This window comes from Rissa tridactyla, chromosome 4 (assembly GCF_028500815.1).
Source record: "Rissa tridactyla isolate bRisTri1 chromosome 4, bRisTri1.patW.cur.20221130, whole genome shotgun sequence".
In the NCBI taxonomy this organism is placed as follows: domain Eukaryota; kingdom Metazoa; phylum Chordata; class Aves; order Charadriiformes; family Laridae; genus Rissa; species Rissa tridactyla.
The window spans coordinates 65,388,148-65,406,342 of NC_071469.1; the positions used below are offsets into that span (position 1 = coordinate 65,388,148).

Below are 18,195 nucleotides of genomic sequence, written 5' to 3' on the forward strand. Positions count from 1 at the left end.
ATTCTCCATTTTAAGGTTCTTCTAAAATTCCAGCATTCCAAAGTACCTAATTCTAAGAGTTTTACCCAACAAAGCAATAACCAGAGGGAACACAACCAGTCAAAGGGATTTCTCCTCGTTACACACAGTGCTAAGCGAGAACTGAAATGAGTGTGCGTTGTGTCCTGTCTGCCCCACAACACGCATGCATTCACAGGCATTTCTACACCGCAGGTATTAACACTCTCTGCACTCCTGCAGATGTGCAGCCACACACAGCAACTGCTGACCCAAGACAAGCTAAAAAACGCGGCTTTCAACGCCCCTTTGGTGAAGCTTAGCTAACACCAGAATGGGGTTTTGTACACGTCCAACGGTGGTTGCAGTTAACTGCTGGGAAGAGCATAGCGTTGATTACGAACTGATAAATCATTAGCCAAGTTCTTCAGTAGACACAAAATAAAGAGAAAAGCCATCGTGGTAACCAGCACTGATCAAAAGATTACTGTCCCCAGCCCCCCCGAAGCTTCCCCCCTGCCTTTCTTCCGGACGTCACCTTTTCACACGACTCCAAAACCACCGCTCACAGCCCACCACATTAACGCACTTGGCCTTTGACTGAGGTCTTATTTAGCAAGCTCGGCTGTGAAATGGGGTAGGTAAGAAGCAGAGACACAAACAGGAAGCAGTGTACCTCCCCTGATGCACAACGACTGCGCATGGGGCAGAGGAGGACAAAAAACCCACTGGGTATCCTCCCAGACCTGCCCTGTGCAAACTGCCAGAGCTCACATGCCACAGGTCTGCTGAAAAACTGCTCCATCATGGTTAAACACAAACCCCATTCCTAGCCTGGAAGACTTTGTAAGCATTCACCCAGATGAAAAGGGTTTCATCCACGCTAGCACATGAATATATTTTTGTCTACAAGGGGCTGAAAACCATTCTGTGAGGATGCGCAGCATAGCCTGAATTTTTGATGCTTTATTCCTGAGCCTGCCAGACACTCCAGAATCCAAGAGTTTGCTCTCCTTTTCAATACTGTCACCCCAAGATGATGACAAGCCCCAGGGCAGCTAGAACATGCTCCTTTCTTGGACATGAGCACAATGAACTTGATGCTTTCCTCAGCTCACGCCAAAAACCATTCAGCAAGATTTTGCAAAGGAAAGCGAAACACTTTCCTTCCTAGAATCAAGCACACGGGAAAAAACTTTTTCATCTTTTTTGGCAAGACAGGCTAAATGTTACTTGAGCTAATTATTGGAAAATGTGGTCAAAATGAGATACTATCATTAAGTACTGGTGGGGTTATTATAATAGGGGCTAATTTTTGAGAGGAAGATGGGTTATCCTAGCAGAAGATGGGTTATCCTGGGTTTCTACCCAGTTTTGCTCCACTTCAAACCAAGAACGACTTAGTTGCTTGTATAGTAGCTACTAAACCACCACAATCACATCCCACTATGGTAGGGAAGACTTAATGAACCAGCATTTTTTTCTTAGCATGGGTCTGTAAGCTGCCACATGAGTCCCTGGCAGAAACAAGACGCTGAAACTTCTAAGAAAGGATACTGACTGCAGGGTCATTTCCAACAATCTCCAGTAAGTCACCCTCCTTCCCAAGCCAGTCTTGTGAGGAATTCTTGTGGGAGTACCCAAAGCTCCTACACTGGACTTTTTACTGTTATTAAGTAAACAGATAATAAAGTGATAGGTGTGGGGCTCCATCTTGCAAACTGATTACCAACAGCAATACTCCCACTAAGCCCTGCTAGGAGACGGAGGATCACCCTACACATTTGACACCCACTATAGCTTTTGTATTAAATAGTGTGTTCCAGCTGAGTAGCTTTGACAAGAAATCCCACCATGGATTTGGACCGCAAAGGAACATTTTCCTCACATGGTTATATTTTCTTCCAGGCTCAGGAACAAACTGCCTTACAGAATAAATTTTCATTGAATAGATTAATGTTAGATGCTTCAGTCTGTGAATGACCTAGATAATAAACTCATTGCACAGAAGCCAATTCCTTCCCCTTTCTTAGGGCTCTATGAGCACTCGCTGTGCTTGATAAATAATGTACAACCCAGCCATCATTATAAACGCTGTTGCATGCAAGAAGGAGGAAAGAAACATGTCCATCTCTTCTCCCAATTAGACCAGTGCAAAGCTGGCAGCATAACTCCATCAATGGCATTGGGAATCCACCGATGTAAACCCTGCAAGCAAACACTGAGGCAAACACCAGGCTCCTACTCTGACGAAATCTCACAGAAAATGCAGGCAAACTTTTTAGAGTGATATTTTACAACCAGTAAGAAAGGAGGAAGACAACTTTCATGTTGATGTTATTAAAAATAGATGCCAGAAAGAAGTAAGCTATGGAGAGCATCTCATGGAGTGTGCCAGAGTTCACATGTGAAAGAAGGATAAGAATTGGGCTCCACCGCACGAGAGGTTTCTCCCTCTCTTCTTCAGATTTAAAGCATTTAAGTCTGAAAAGAATTAAAGGATACGAGAGAGAAGAAAACATTCAGTAAATCAATCCCCAGATTTCACCACTTTAGAACAACATATTTTCCCTCTGCTCTTCAGTCCTGGGGAAAAAACCAAAAAGCAATATGGCCTTGTTTATCAAGGAAAATAAATGCAGGACAAAGTAGGAATTCAAACAGGATAAGCTAGTTTTTCCTTAGTTGTTCTTGATTTAGACAACCTTCGTTATTCTGAAGGAGCTCAGCCGAGAATTGAATACATTTAGTACAGGATAAGCATGCTGACCAGTCTAGGTGGAGAGAGTCACCATAGAAATTAACTCGCAGGTAGACAAGCCAACTCCAGTGCTATCAGAGACAGCATTTACTTGCAACTATTTTGTCAGATAAATCACTCAGGAGTACAGACATCCCATGCTGATTTTTAGTGTCATAGTAAAACTGTCACCCTCTTTCCTATCCAGACAGTAGAGGCAGACAGCTCCAGCAAACTGACACAACCCTAAATGATCTTTCTGACAGTGCACGTCTCTCTCTGACTCATACCTACAGCACTCGGCATAGTTATGACTGGTCCCTGCTTGAACCTACTACAGCACCTATAAAACTGTGAATGACAGCAAATATTTTCTATCCAAAAACAATAAAAGGATTCCCAAACTAAGACTCTATTGCTCCCATAGGAGGTTTAAGATACTGAGGCAAGTGAAGATGTATATGAGGACTTTAATGTACAAGTGACAGCTTGCTTACGTGACAGAGTAAAATTAAATTTACCCAAGAGAAAAACACAAAATTTAGTACTATGCTAAAATGGAGGGTAATGACAAAGACCTAAGAAAAAAATAAGAAACAAGCAAAGGCAAAACAGAAACCACAGAGCAAGCCAGAGAGAGGGCTAAAAACCAGAAGCGCTGTAGGAAGGTATGACCTGCTTTTTCAGACCAAATCGGACCAGCAGACAAGTCAAAATCTGGCCTCTGAGGACAACTGATACTAAAGACGCAAGACAAAGGCAGGAAAAACACCTCAGTGTTCAGATACGGAACTACCGTCTCAAACCTCTCCTCAGTCCCTGGATGCACATCGCCAGTATAATTCTTACTGCTAGGTGCAATGTCCTGGGACAGCACAGATACACCGCCTGTTTCTCACATCCTCTCCCTCACTGGTCTCCATCTGAGAGGTTACAGAGCTCTGCTGATCTGTCAAGTGATTTCACACTGCAAATGATTTTATCAGTTTGTTTTTTTTTTTTTAAATGCACAGCAGACATGTAACACTCCTACACCAAATCACACATTCAGAAACGTCTTGCATGGATATATTCTCCTTCTCTCCTCCTTTTGACAGAAATATCTGTATTGCAATAAAAAGAAAAAAAAAAAAGTCAAAGGCCTACACAGCATTGTCATGTTGGTTAAAAAAATACAGTAAATAATGTACCTCTCATCTCACAAGCTGAAGTCAGCTGCCAAAGCCGCCCAACTTTTGTTTCTGTACCACTACTTCATCTGCTGTCTGTTCAACAGCAAGGAGACCTCTCCTGGAAGGAGTCTGGAGAGCTGCCACTGTATCACTGATACAAACACAATCAACTCACTCATGAAACTCAATACTTACGAAACTTGGCAGGCAATCACCAAGAAAAATTCTTTACGTAATGTCATCTACAGGTTCACACTCCCCTCCCTCCTCCCCTGCCAACATTTTTTTGTATTGACAAAGCTCATGGGTAACTACAGTCACAGCAGCACGCTCTTACTCCAGCGCCGGCTGCGCCAACCTGAAGGACAGGTCTACACTCTATAATGGAGCACAGGAATTCCCATCCAGCAACAAGGAGGGCCAGCAGACAAGCTGAAACCTTATCCCAGACCTGAAGTCCTAAACACCCTGTGTCTGTGCAGCACAGGGCTGCCACCCTTCCCCGGCCGGGCTTCATTGGTTTGCAGGGTGGCACTCAGAGGTAACCCTGGACATGACATCCCTCTGTCACACAGACAAGACACAGGCATCCCCTGTCTGCAGCAGATGCACCTCTCTGTCTTGAGGGCTGCATCCCTCCATCAGGACACGGATCACTGGTGGGCTAGAGAGCACGAGGCTTTCTGGAGATGCAGTGGGTCCCACCAGGAAGACAGTGGCCAAAAACAAGCTGGCGGCTCTTCTGCCTGCAAGCTGTCCCCTGCCCCACATCTGAGGAGCCCCAGGAAAGAGCAAAGCAGGGAGCGGGACATCAGCCGGTAAAACTGCTCTGGCAGGCCCATGGGATAGATCTTGTCATTGATTAGATGCCTCTGGTCTAGTGTAACAAGGGCACAAGGGCATACAAGGCCTTGCACAGGCAGTGAAAAAGCAATTTTTTCCATCACCTTGGGCCCAGCATAGACACTGAGACTTTAGCGCTGAATATCAGAGCACCAGAAATGCCGAGGAACAGCAATGGTTGCTCTCACACAGCATCACGCTAACGCAACAAAACCTGGCTTACATCTGTTCATGGTTCTGGCTTTTAAAATAAAGCACGATGGTTTCCTCAGCAGTTTACTTCCCTGAGCGACAAGAACATAACATGATATCAAAGAATTAAAAAAAAAAAAAATAATCTCATTGGCATTGCAGAAATTTAAGTTGTTTGTCTGGCTTACCCTAAGTGGCTTAGCAACATTAATTGGACGCTTCAGGATGCACTTTGTTTTAGACATACATTTGCTATCTTTGATATAATTATAAAGCAAGTCTTTCCCTCGCAGCCAGCCAGGGCTTCTTGTACCAGCACAACCGAGGTCAACAACTGCCTGGTGAGCTCCACCAGGACATGACTCCGGCCTGGTTCACTGCACGGCCCCACAAATAACGCAGGAGTGGAATAAGCAATTAGAACAAAGATTGCTCACTGTCTCCAGAAGAAATTAAGTCTGCAGCATGGTTTGACATATATTAACAGCGTGCCTAAATAGGCTGAGATTTGGGAGGCAGGAAGGCGCGATGCCTGATCCAGAATCCTTTACAAAAGCTGTCAGCAGCTCGTTTCACTTGGTAACTCTTCTGTTCGTCTTTTTCTCCATGGTTACGCAAAAGGTCCCCATTTCTTGATTGTATTAGCAAAGCACAATAGCTACAATCAAGCCTAAAACATCAAACAAGCTTTAATAGTTTCCAAAGAAAGGGTGGGAGTCTTATTCACTTCATTAAGGGATATGCTTTCATATTGAATTACACTGTAAATCAGTAGACTTTCTAATGGCATTTCAATAGCTTAAACGGCCCCCTTGACAATCTTTTCTGTGGGTTTTATTGCCTATAAGCTCAAAATGGCTAGAAACCAAATCACTACTCAGAAAATACTCCAAACAGAAAGCCTCAGACAGCCTGGATGAAATGCATTTTTACAGAAAGACCTGCGGTAAAAGCTGACTGTAAAACATGAACAGAGTGAGGTGAGGCCCACGGTGCACAGAGAGTGGGGCTGGGGACAGAGCTTCCTGGGGTGCTGGGCTCACTTGTGCTGCAGTCACCCCGCTGGCCCCTTCCTCCTCCTCCTCCTCCGCACATAGCCTCTCCAAAAAGAGCAACCCCAGGGCTGAGGGCCCAGGTCCGCAAACACCCTCAGAGCTGCTTCTGCCATGGCTAACGCTGCTGAAGGAGACATGGCCATCAGCCTTCAGCCTGCCCCACTCCCTCTAACCAGAGTTCACAAGTAATTCAGTGGCAACACCACCAGCTGAGCATAGAAAGCTAACCCCAGCAAAGTCAGCTCTGCACCCCAGCAACCACATTAGCATGGGCTTCGACAAACAACTCCAGAAAACCTCGTGTGACTATGAGCTGGGGCCTCTCCCAGCCGCCCACTCCACCCCACACCGAGAAGCTGCCACCAAGCTGGAGAGCCGAAGCGGGCTGACAAGCCAACTGTGTAGGGAGCAGACCAGGCTCCAGCTGGAAACCTACATGCCCACCATGCTGTGGAGCCAGAGGGGTCGGCTACCTTTCAGTAAGGTTTGGGTTGAACTTTCGGCTCTGCGGCTGCTCCCAGGCAGGGAAAGCGACATGGTGATGCTTGCACAGCCTATCCCAGCCAAACTGCGCTGGGTGGGTAAATGTGCTCCTCTCCCGCACACCTCTCCAGCATTCCCAGAGCCCTTCCCAACTCCACAGCAGGACCAGTCACCCAGTGGCATGAAGGACAGCCAAACTCATCTCCTGCTGTACCCAGTTCGAAGCCAGGGCATGAACTCCAATCCCACAGACCCCTACTGGCATCTCAGTGGCTGTGACCACTGGAAACTGGCTCTTCTCAAGCTTTGATCAAATCTTTCCGGACTAACACACTCTTAAGCAAAATGCCTATGTTCTCCAAGGATAATCACAGTTGCCAGACAGGCAATCTACTGGGGAGGAGCTCGTGGACGAGCGAGAAATAGGACTCCTAACCAGCTCACCTTCTGATGCTGAAACAGGGCAGTAAGCATGCAGCTCTTAGTGACACAGTCAGCTCTAGTCGTTCTCATCTGCCTTGATCAGTAAAACTGTTATTAGCATCACACATCCCAGGATTATCTAATACTTGACCAATAGCAATGTTTTTTTCCTTTATTTATTACAGCCTTTGTTCTAGGCTGCAGGGCACTCTCAGGTAGCCTTGGTGCATGGGACTCTGCTGGCATTTTGAAGGGTTTGTTTGTAGGGCCAAAAGGACAATTGTATGCTAAAGGAAAGAAACAGAAGCCAAAGTTCTGGTGGCTTCACAAACCATTTTCCCTTCTGCAGTGAGTGTTTCCCTCCACTATTCCCATTCAACATCATAACTGCATATCAGTAATAATAATTACAGAAACAATTTAAAACTTACCAAGAAATAGCAAAGGAGCTTACTCAAGCCTAGCCTGCAATTAGTGTGCAGCATGACTTCATACAGACCGGAGATCTGCACTATGTACATGCTTGTCATGTGCATGGAAACAGAAGTCATATGGACAGACTGCTATTGCTCTTAATCTCAGCTTCACACTGACCTACGGAAGGAGATACCATTTAGTCCCGCTCTACAAGCTGCAGTCCATCTCTACAGGTGGGCACAGGCTGATGCAGACACAAAATACCGCATCACGAAATCCTCCGGCAACAGCTGTGAAGTATTTTTGGCTTCCTGATGTACGTTTTGCCCACCTGGAGAACACTCTGCAGTGAAGTGGAGTCAAAGCAAGAAGCAACCAGATCGTATTTGACTTGACCTGCAGCACCCTGGCTCCCTGCCAAGGTCACGATGCTCTGGGGAAGACGTTGCATTCCCCTTTAACTCTTCAGCTTAATGTTCAGTAAATACAATTGCATATAAACGTGGGTAAAACACAATTCTTATTGCCTTAAGAAAAAAAAAATCATAAGAAACAAGCAAAAGAGCTCAAGTTAAGGAGTGCACGAGTATTACTTGTCTTAATCTCTTCCTGCACACATGAGCAAATGGTAACAAACTCATCAGGAAGTTGCGATTGGCTCATTAATCTTATGGTCCATCTGTTATCTAGTTTCCTCCAGTATACTTTGATAACTTGCTACTTCAAGATCAAGGTTTAATTTTAACTCTTTGTTAAAGTTCTAGAAATTTTGACATCCCTAGCCAGGGACTAACAACTTTTACAATCGTAATTAAATCATTCCCTAGTAACAATGCAATTCAGTACCTGTAAATAGTGTTTATCCAAGCTTAAAAATTACTTCAGGTACTACATAAAACTCATAGGAATAATCCTATGTATTGTAAACATCTCGCCTTTCAGTTACAACTCAGTACTCTATTTATGTTGCTTCACTGACACGTGACTGCTTCCTATACTGCACTCAGAGACAGTTAAAGAGGAGAGATACTACCTTTTAAAGCTGTATATGCCAAGCAAAAAGGTCTTAGCACTTGCTAGTGCAAAATTAAATGCTTTAAAAGACAAGTTTCAACCCTGATGTAAGACATAACAGCTTTCGGAGAGCAGCCAGCTTAATTCTTTACTGGGTTGCACCTGGCAGGGTCATGCGCACCTGTGTAAAATGCTACCATTCAGGTTTGCACAATTTCACACCCACACAGGAAAATGCCTACCAGAAAGAACATCATACCGGAGAGATCGCTCCCGGTTTTAACTACATTAAAGCACGCTGAAGGCGAGATGGCATTTAATTGACAGTATTAACAAAAATTATTGCTCTGCAACTTGACAAGTAAATATAAGAAATGGGAAACAGAGAGAAGGATGTTGAAGTTAATAAGCTTTTACAGATTTAATCTGTGTAAAATTAGTCAAATCTATTTAACAACTAATACTCAAATTAAAAAACATCCAGACCATACTAATGTGTTTACTAAAAAGACTTCAGAAAACAATCAAAATGGTTAGAAGAAAAAGGGTCAGTTTTGAAGAGTCTCTGGAACGTGGATTTAAATGCAAAACAGGAACAGAGAATTCTGTTCCAGTACCCAGTGGGATGACTCAGGTGTATAAGCATTACTGATGAGACAGTTCATGTCCATACACTTACTCATCTGCATAAGTGTTTGGGGTCATAATTGCAGTGATGTACCTGCAAGTCACCTGGGAAGCACCAAGGCTTACACGCCAACTGCTCCTACTCATCCCTTGCCGACACTTCCTACAATTCTCACAAGAGGCAGTGACCAATGTTACAACTAATCACTTTTTTTTTTTTCCCCAGCAAGAGAAAATCGACATTTATAAACAGAGTATCACAAGCCTGAGAGCTCACACGAAAACCTTCAGGCCAGCACATGAGCTGAGGGACTGTCCCAGGTAATTCCCGGCAGCTCAGCTCTCCAGAGGAGACCTCTCAGGGAGCAAAGGCAGCCAGCTGCCCTGTCCTATTTTGCTGTTGTCAATCCAAGGAACATTTGGAGTTTACCAATAGATTGCTGTCCTTGCCTCTGAAAAGTGAGCACAAGAAATTCTATTTCAAATCAAAATGAAAAACCTACACAGTCAAATAATTATAAGCCACATTACGTTAAACGTTGAGGATTCACCAATTTTCCCTTCATTCTATTCACTTGCCTATACATACTTTTGATTTGGGGATGGAAAAAGGGCATTATGAAGTATTTCAGGGTGGAGGTGTTGCAGATCATCTACAAATCCCTTGTGGTGTCTTGTATCGTGCCAGCAGTTCATGGACCTTGGGTTAGTATGATTACAAAAAACCCCTTATGATTACAAAAAACCCCGTGACAGCCTTGCTGGATTTATCAAGACATATTAAATTATCAGGGCAAGATGCTGTTCCCTGTCATAATGTGATCCTGGCTGCACGCTATGGGAGATGCTAACAAAGCAAGTCAAAAGGGAGGGGAGAGGAGAAAGGGAACAGAAGATGACCGCTTGCTCACTCCCCACTAAACTCACCCCAGTTGTAATTTTTAGACATTAACTGAAAAGAAGAGCAACCGCTCTTAGCCTCTGTCTACATGCACAGAAATAACATCAGTTTACATCAGTCTACTTAAAAAACTCGCTGATTTCCCACTCCATTGCACCCATCAACTCACAGGTACAGGCGTTCACAAAACACGTGCCTATCCAGCAGGGTTAAGAAACTTTTCCCTCACCAAAGACCAAACAAGCATTTCAGGCCACAGATTGCATCTGTCCTAAAAATCAGCACTGCAGGATGGATGAAGCGAAAGAAACAGTGGGCGCCTGGACATGCATGCATCCACAACGGAGGCAATATTATTACAGATATTTCAGTAACGTAAATAAGGCCACCACCTTTGCAACAGAGCAGTCCAATCCCATGTGTAGCCAGACCCAGTGCGAGTGGGATGCCAGGCTCCCAAGAGGATAGGGCCTCTTCCAACAGCAAAGAGGAAACACCCCCAGCAAACCAAACATGAAGAAAACCCTCAAAACCACAGCTCTCTATCCTGAGCTCCCTCCTTTTCCCTGGCCCACAGAGGTCCGTTCTGTATTTAAAACTGCTTTACCACAAATCCCCAGTGCAGTTTCTCTCCAGCAGCACGACTAGCCTGGGAAGCTGGGTACGCACCGTGCAGCAAAGCCCCGTGAACTCTGCTCTGGCCATGCTGTCAGGAGCAATACCTGAGCTAACGTGTTTGAGGCTAGCTTGGATTCCTCTGCCCAACACAAACAGTGACTGTCTGAGAGAGACCATCTCTACTGCATGAGCTTTGAGCCTATCCATAGGATACTTAAGTAGACCATAAGAAGAAAAAAAAATAATAGTACCAATACACCTATTAATCAATCCTGCAATGGGTATGTCCCTGTAATCACCCCAGAGGTGTAGCATCACACCTCAGCCATAGACACTGGCTGAGAACAGAACGCACCAGCATTCTCCCCAGCGATACAATCGAGATGCCTATCTGTTCTCTACGGTGTCAGCTCTTTCCTCCACGTCTGATTTTATTGTGGTGGTTACCTGACCACATGTGCTGAACTTCCTGCACTCAAAAAGTTAATACCTATCTTAAACCTCGGAAATTCTCAGCTCTTCTGCACCTTCTTTACTCAGAAGAAATACCCTTTTTTTTTTTTTCCTATCTTTTTTAACCTAACACTTAGAAGCAAACTACTGTCTGGATCAATACAGTCACTCCCTCCTCCTTTACAGTACTGGAAGCAAAGGCACAACTTCAGAGCCTGCACTATTCCTTTCACTTACCCTTAGGAATAAGACATAAATGAGGTTCTCTAGGCCGGATAAAAGTGACATCTACTTGGAAATAACCCAGAATTAGCTGTAAGTGAAATTGTGTTCAACCAGCACAGTGGTGTACATAATGGACACAAGACTAGTCCTGCCATTCTGTTAAGAAGTCAAAGAAATTCACATGCACACATCAAACAATTGTGCAAGCATGTGTAGATCTGAGCAGAAATACATCCAACCCCAGGTACGCAAGTATGTCTCTGTGCACTAAGAAAAAGAAGGAAGATGCATGACAGTGTGAGTCTGCAGGTGTACTTTGCTGGTTATGTATTACAAGTCCTCTCCCTGCTAGTCTACAAAGAGGAGAGGTTCACAGCCTTTAGCTACAGGGTCTTGACCCTCAAGCTACAACAGCTGAGGCTTTTTATTCTTAGGGTCCCAAAACGCATCAGCTGAAATAGCAGTCTAAGCAAATCTAAAGCACAGGGGCACAGATGCATGGATGTATACCTGCGTAAAAGGCAGGCACACACACCAGGCTGCGTGCATCTGCAGCACAGGCATGCAAGGACAAGCCCCAGCTCTACAAGTACCCCTCGAGCGCCTTCATTCATTCAGAGAGGAGCCCAGCTTCAGCTTCTTCCTTGAGCTCTCTACTCACCCAGCCCTCGAAGCTGTCGTTGGGGCCTGTGGAGCGCAAGAGGTCCTGGAAGTGCAAGGTGCAGTTGGCCACAAAGTCATCGTAGCCGATGGGAGTGTCGTGGAAGACGGACAGCTCGATCTGATGGCCGTCGGTAACCGTGGCGGAGAACTCCTCGTTGTAGGTGGGTTTGTTGGTCTTCTGCTTGGTGCTGGTCTGCCCAACCCGCACCTGGTCCACGCTGACGGTGACATAAGGGTCCAAGAGCTGGTAGCCCTTGCGGAAGAGCGAGTGCCGGAGGGACCAGCGGGTGGGCTGCAGGCCCACCGCCTCCCCAATCCGCACCTTCAGGTACCCGTTGAACTTCATGGCTCCGGACATGGCCTCCCTCCGGGGCGCCCGGCAGCCCGGAGGAGAGTCGGACCCCTCTCCCGCGGAGCCGGGCCGGCAGCCAGCCCCGCCGCGCCTCCTCAAGGGGCCGGGCGGCGGCGGCGCGCCCGCCCCCGGGCCATGCCGGGGCCCCGGAACCGCCGCTCCCCCCCCCCCCCTGCCGCGCACCGCCCACCTCCCGCGGCAGCGGGCAGCCGCTCCGCCGCCCAGCCCGGGCCTCTGCTGCTGAGGGGGAGCGGCGCGGCTCGGCTCAGCCCGGCGCGGCGGGGAACACCTGGGGCGTGGGACGGCGCCGGGCGGGGAGGAGCCGCGAACCAGCGGCGCGAGGGCGGGCCTGGGGTGGGGAGCGGGCGGGACGTCTCGGTCCGGCCCGGCCCGGCCCGGCCCGGCCCGGCCCGATCGCGGCGGTGCCAGGCGGCGCCCCGCGCCGTTAGCACAGGTGCGGCCGGCAGCAGCCGGGAGCCCCAGAGCGAGGGGGAGCCGCCGGCCGGGCCGCGAGAAGCGCGGCGGGGACAGCAACGGCAGCGCCGGGCTGCCTGCGCGGGGGGAGCGAGCGCCTCTCCCCGCAAATGCAGGGGCGCGGCCCCCCGCGGGTCTCCCAAACACCCCCCGGTTGTTTGGGGTTGTTTGGATGTAGCAGCCCCTTCCCGCCCCGCTTCACATCGGTGTCGGTGTCACAGCCGCCCGGGGAGAGGAGCGAAGCAGTGCAGCGTTATCTCGGCTACTTTGTACCTTGTCTTTCACAGCAGGCGTTGCACAGCGTCGCAGCGCTGGAGCTGCGCGTTGGACTGGGAGAACGTGTACAGAGAATATAAAGATGTGTTGATTTTGCTATCGAAAAGTTTATTGTTACAACTCTGCCGCTTGGGATTAATTGCATACGATTAACGTTCTTGGCACTCAGTGTGCAGGGTTTGTTTTGGGTGGATTTCTTTTGGTTTTTCATGGCGCTTAATAAAGTCAGAATTTAAATACTTCTAATTACTTTCCAAAGTTCACAGTGAAATGGTGTGGGCTGGGTCAGGCAACAGTGAAATCCTGCTTTCCTGGTTATATTCTTTGGCCAACGTTGTCTGCATTAGGTTGCAAGCCCCGCAGCAGAAGATGTGGTCAGTTGAAGGTCCCCCACCACTGCCGCACAGTGCCAAGGCTGGCTGACAGCATGCAGCCTCTTGTGTGTGTGTGTTTATTTTGTTCTTTTCTTTTACTTTTCCAACCTCTTCCTCTCCCCTCAGCCCTTCATCTTTCACATTCTATCCATTCCCTAGCAGACTGCCTCTGGTTTCCCACCCCTCTTCCTCCTTGCCCTCCTTCCCACTCCCTTTTCTCCGTCCAGATGCACCACATTTTGCAGGAGCACCAAGCCAAGGCTCCTTCCAGCCTCAGACAGAGCAAGGCTCCTATTGCCTCCTCTGGAGAGAGCAGGTGGAACAGGTTCAGTAATGTGATTCCTCACGTGGAAGCAACAGTTCTGCCAGAAAAACTCGTAGACCCTTAAATCAGACTTTTGACAAGTCTCCTTGCAAGGCTTTAAAGTTCCTCAATTTATCACTATTAGCTGAAGATAAAAAGTGTTTAAGAATTTTTGAGCTTGGATAGGACAGGTCATCCTGGGGAGGAACACAGACTTAATCTTAGAAATTGCCAGTGTTCCTTCTGAAATGCATTTTAGCATTAGCTATGATCATTCTGGGTAGTTTTCTTTTCCCTACAGATATCCTGGTTTTAATCTTCATACCTTCTTGGATTCCTCCATGCCTCAGCAGCGAGCGGGTCAGAAATAAACATTTCTTTTATCAATCAGCTGTATATCTGCTATCACTTTAATTTCTTGATTCAACACTGTTCTCTCATGACACCGTAAAATAAAAAGAGCCCTTCATTTACCTTTTCAAGAGCATCGTTATTTGTCATTTTGCACTTTCATCACTTCTATCCTTCCTAATCATGAGCCGTCCCTTGGAGTCCACATGCCAGGGCAGAACCCATTCTGACCATCATGGGCAATGCACAGTTCTTAGAAGATTTCACCGGGACTCTCTGTAATCACTACAGACGACTCCTAAAGACAGCCTGAACTTTAAAGCACCCAGCATGAATGTCCACAAGATGAGGCTGAAGGCTTTATACAGGCTGGAGCACTCACTCTCTAAACTCCAAATCATCAAACGTAGATTTTACTTTGCTTAGAGGCTTTCAAAGAGTTCAGTGCAATAGCAATGAAGAATGTTGATTTAAAAAGAACGAATTTTGGTTTAGTGCAGCACGCCCAGTTTGCCTGTAAGTCTTTTGGTCTGGATCTATTTGCCTTATGGAAATTAAAACCTCTGTAGGCTCCCCCAACAGTGCAGATAAACCCTTTTGAGAAGGCTGAATATCAACTTGCATTCACAAGAACTCTTGGAGATAGTAGACTATAGTTAATAGATAAACATGAATTACAATCGCAAACTGCTATAATACTGTCAAAATTTTTCTTTTCCTCAGTTTTCTGAACAGGCAGAGATAAAAGCCTTCCCAAGCAACTTGTTAGCAGTAATGACAGGCTCACATATTTACTGGCACAAACAGGAAGACCAGAATGTGCTAAAGGTTCAGACGGTGCCATTTCCTCTCCTTAATCACACAAGGTGAAGTACTTTGTGCACTGGAGTTTCATAGATAATAGCAATAGGAAAGGGAACTTAAATGAACTTTTTCTGTACAGTGGTTCTTTGGATTCTCATGTGATAATATGATTCCTGCATTTAGGCCTTTAAAAAAAACAGCAAGTATTACAAAACTTATAGAAAATACAGGTGAGCTATAGTGATAAATATTCCCTATGAGCAGCATTACCTGTTGCTAGCCAGTTTTCCATTGGAAGAAAAAAATCAATCCTGTGGGCTCCGATGATGTGAATCTAATTAATTTTGTTTATCCACTTGAACCAGTCTGGAACAGATGATCTCAAACACATCCCTATTCTGAACTCCCAGCCAAAGCCCAAATGTCCAGTTCTCAAAGAGAAGTGACCAGTGACATAAAGTCAGAACATACCCTCCCTACTCTCCAGACATCCAAGCAGCAGAAAAACATCCCCAGTTCAGTAGTTCCTTCCAAGAATCAAAACATCCCTGCACACAATGACCTTGCAAGGCTGAATGCAGCAGCACCATCTGGTGATGGCTGCATTGAACCTCCTTGCACAGCTCTCGGTGCCAGGCAGGTCTGCAGGAGCATGGCTGCTCTTCCCCAGCAGGAGCTCCGAGACCAGGCTCCAGACTTGGCAAGTTGATTCATTTTGTGCCCTCAAGTGTTCAGGGAGGCTGAGCTCTTCCTAGAGCTTCCTGCCAAGCTGCATGGTTTCCTGAGCCATCAGCGGATGACACACAGTTGTTCAAGAAACCAACTGAGAAGAATGAACAGATCTCTTGACGTTGTGCCTGAGCAGCACCATAGCAGATGGCACGTGGTGGCAATAAATACAAAATAAAGCACACTAGGCAATCCAATCAGAATAATAGGTAAATTACAGGGTAAACAAACAGGTAATAGGCAATCTTACTAACCTTCTACCACTCTAGGAGAAGATTTTAATGTAGTGGTGGAGAACCTCCTGGAAAAAACAGCTTAGTGCTCACCAACTATCAAACAGACTAATAGACTAGTAGTAATTATTAGAAACAGAACTGAGAACAAAGTCAAAATCATCACTCAGCCACTGTATACATGATACACCCATACCATTTATATTGTGTGCAAGTCTACTTCTCCCTCCATCTCAAAAAATGCAGAGTGGAACTAGAAAAGGCACAGAAAAAAATGACGAAGGTGATCAAAGGCATGAAAGAGGGTTGCAAAGGGAGAGAGAGAGAGACTGCCTAGCTTAAGATTTCTGGGTCTGGGAAAGACTGACTGAAGGGGAAAATGTGAGGGAGATCTGTACAATCATAAACCATATGAGCTGGATGAATGGGAAAAGAATTATCATTCTTTTCCAGACAAGACCTAAGGGGCGCTCACTGAAATTATGAGGTAGCAGGTTTAAAACATGCAGAAGCAGACACCTTTTCACAGAATGCATAGATACAATATAGAATTCATTGCCAAAAATGGATGCCAGAAATACAAATAGCCTCATAAAGGGCTATATAGTTATGGAGGATGGACTTACTAGTCGCTACTGACCATGAGATAAACCCTGGCCCAGAAACTTCTTAAACCACAAATTGTCAGCTGAGAGGATTCAACAGAGGAAGGACCACTCTGCGTTTCTCTTATTTCTTACCCTTTCTGCTTAAGCATCTTATGTCTTACTCTGAAGTCTCAGTTACTGGCCACTCTTTGGAACACTATGGCTGAGGTACGATGAATCTAGGAGGGACCCAGTGTGCCTATTATGTTCCTCTGGGTTGTAATTTCCATATCTAAGTAGGAAAACTCAGGAGTGACACCTCTTTAGAGTGGCCTAGGCACCATTCCCTGCAGGTGGGTGAATGGCCAAAGATGGGAACAACTCTCTGAGTTTACTCTCGCCTTCTTCTTTCAGGTCACAGTAACCTTAAGGATAAGTTTATGCAAGTTCCCTTTTATGGTTTTGGGAGTCTGTCTGGAAAACTTGCAGTTCGGCTCCACAAGGAAAGACAAAGAGCTTGGCTAAGCCCTGTTGTAAGTTTATGATTTAAGCCTGGCCTCATCTCACACTACAGCTAAACACAAATTAGAGTCCATTCATACTGCACATAAAAACCTCCACTTCTTTTTCCTACCAAAGTGTGCATTATTCCCTTCACCAGGAACCTATAATTCTGCAATAATTTAGTATCGTCCCCATTTGGCAAGTTAAGGGCAAATGCTTAAATTGCTCCACTTTAATTTTCTACCAAACACTGGTTACATTCAGAAGTGAGTCTGTAAAGCGATGGAAAAACTTTGGCTTTCACAACTACTATTGCAAAAATGCTACTGACATTTCTTGTAAATGGAACTGCAGTTAAATACACTTCAAAAATTCAAAAATTAAAAGAGCTGTAGAGGCTAGTGAAGCAGGAACTAACTCTATTTGGTTCCTCTATTAATTTTAGTCTATTTATACAACTTCCCTTTTATAGTTCTTTCTATAAGAGTGCTTGTTAAACCTCTAAATAATGACAGCTGCTAAAAACTGTATATCCCATGTGTGGAATCATTTGTGGGCGGAGGCGGGCAGGGGGAGATGAAATTCCTCTCTAATGATAATAATTATGGGATCAATCCAAAACTCACTGAAGTCAAAAGCAAAGCTGCCACTGATTTAAACTATACGAGAATCAGCCCTGGTTTGTATGTCTGCTGTTGCTCCTGATTTATTCCAGTGCAAACTAGAAAAAGAGATTTAGCCTAATATCAGCTTTTCTTAGTTACCATGCATACTTGTTTTCCATGACTAAATTGGCGCTCACTCGATCCTTATTATTTTTTATTTTTTGGAAAACACCAGGTCATTTTATAAAGTGCTGGTATTATAAACTGCAGAATATAGTTTATAAGAGCACTAACTCCTACAAGCCAACCATTAATACAACTAATGGCCTGTTTGTTGTATTAAACTGCTCTCATTTGTCTGGGTCCATTAACAAATGCAGTGGTCATTAACTGTTAACAGCAACTCAGTTATTAGATTTTATTACTTGTACAGGAAACACAGGAGAACAAACTGATTGTTTTGGTTTACTGGGGTTTATTTCTTTCCCAGAAGTCTTGCCCTATTATTTATAATTTAGCTCCTCGCTTATTCCCAGATATGACCAACACACTCAGAAATGGGTTCAAGCTATCCATGTAGACACTCAGTTCACATGCCAGCCCCTCCTGCCAGCCCCACCTAGCCAAACAAAGCTCTCCTTTGAAAAAAGAGAGCTCCAAGGTACCAGGCATCTAGAGTGGCCTCTGCTTTTCTGATTTTTCTGTATCTTTTTGTTGGGCAGCAGCTTCCATCCACATATATAATGGGATTTAAGTAAAATACGTTAATGTGTATCTAG

General features: G+C 45.5%; 1 protein-coding gene across 1 annotated transcript in view; it reads right to left on the bottom strand.

The window, feature by feature from the left end:
* The window catches only part of PRKCH (protein kinase C eta), a 119,557-nt gene extending 107,309 nt beyond the window's left edge, over positions 1-12,248 (bottom strand). The window contains exon 1 of the mRNA XM_054200116.1: positions 11,822-12,248. Within this exon, the coding sequence (XP_054056091.1) occupies positions 11,822-12,181 (360 nt within the window). The 5' untranslated portion in view covers positions 12,182-12,248. The remainder of the gene's footprint in view (positions 1-11,821) is intronic.
* Between the last annotated feature and the right edge of the window lie 5,947 nt (positions 12,249-18,195).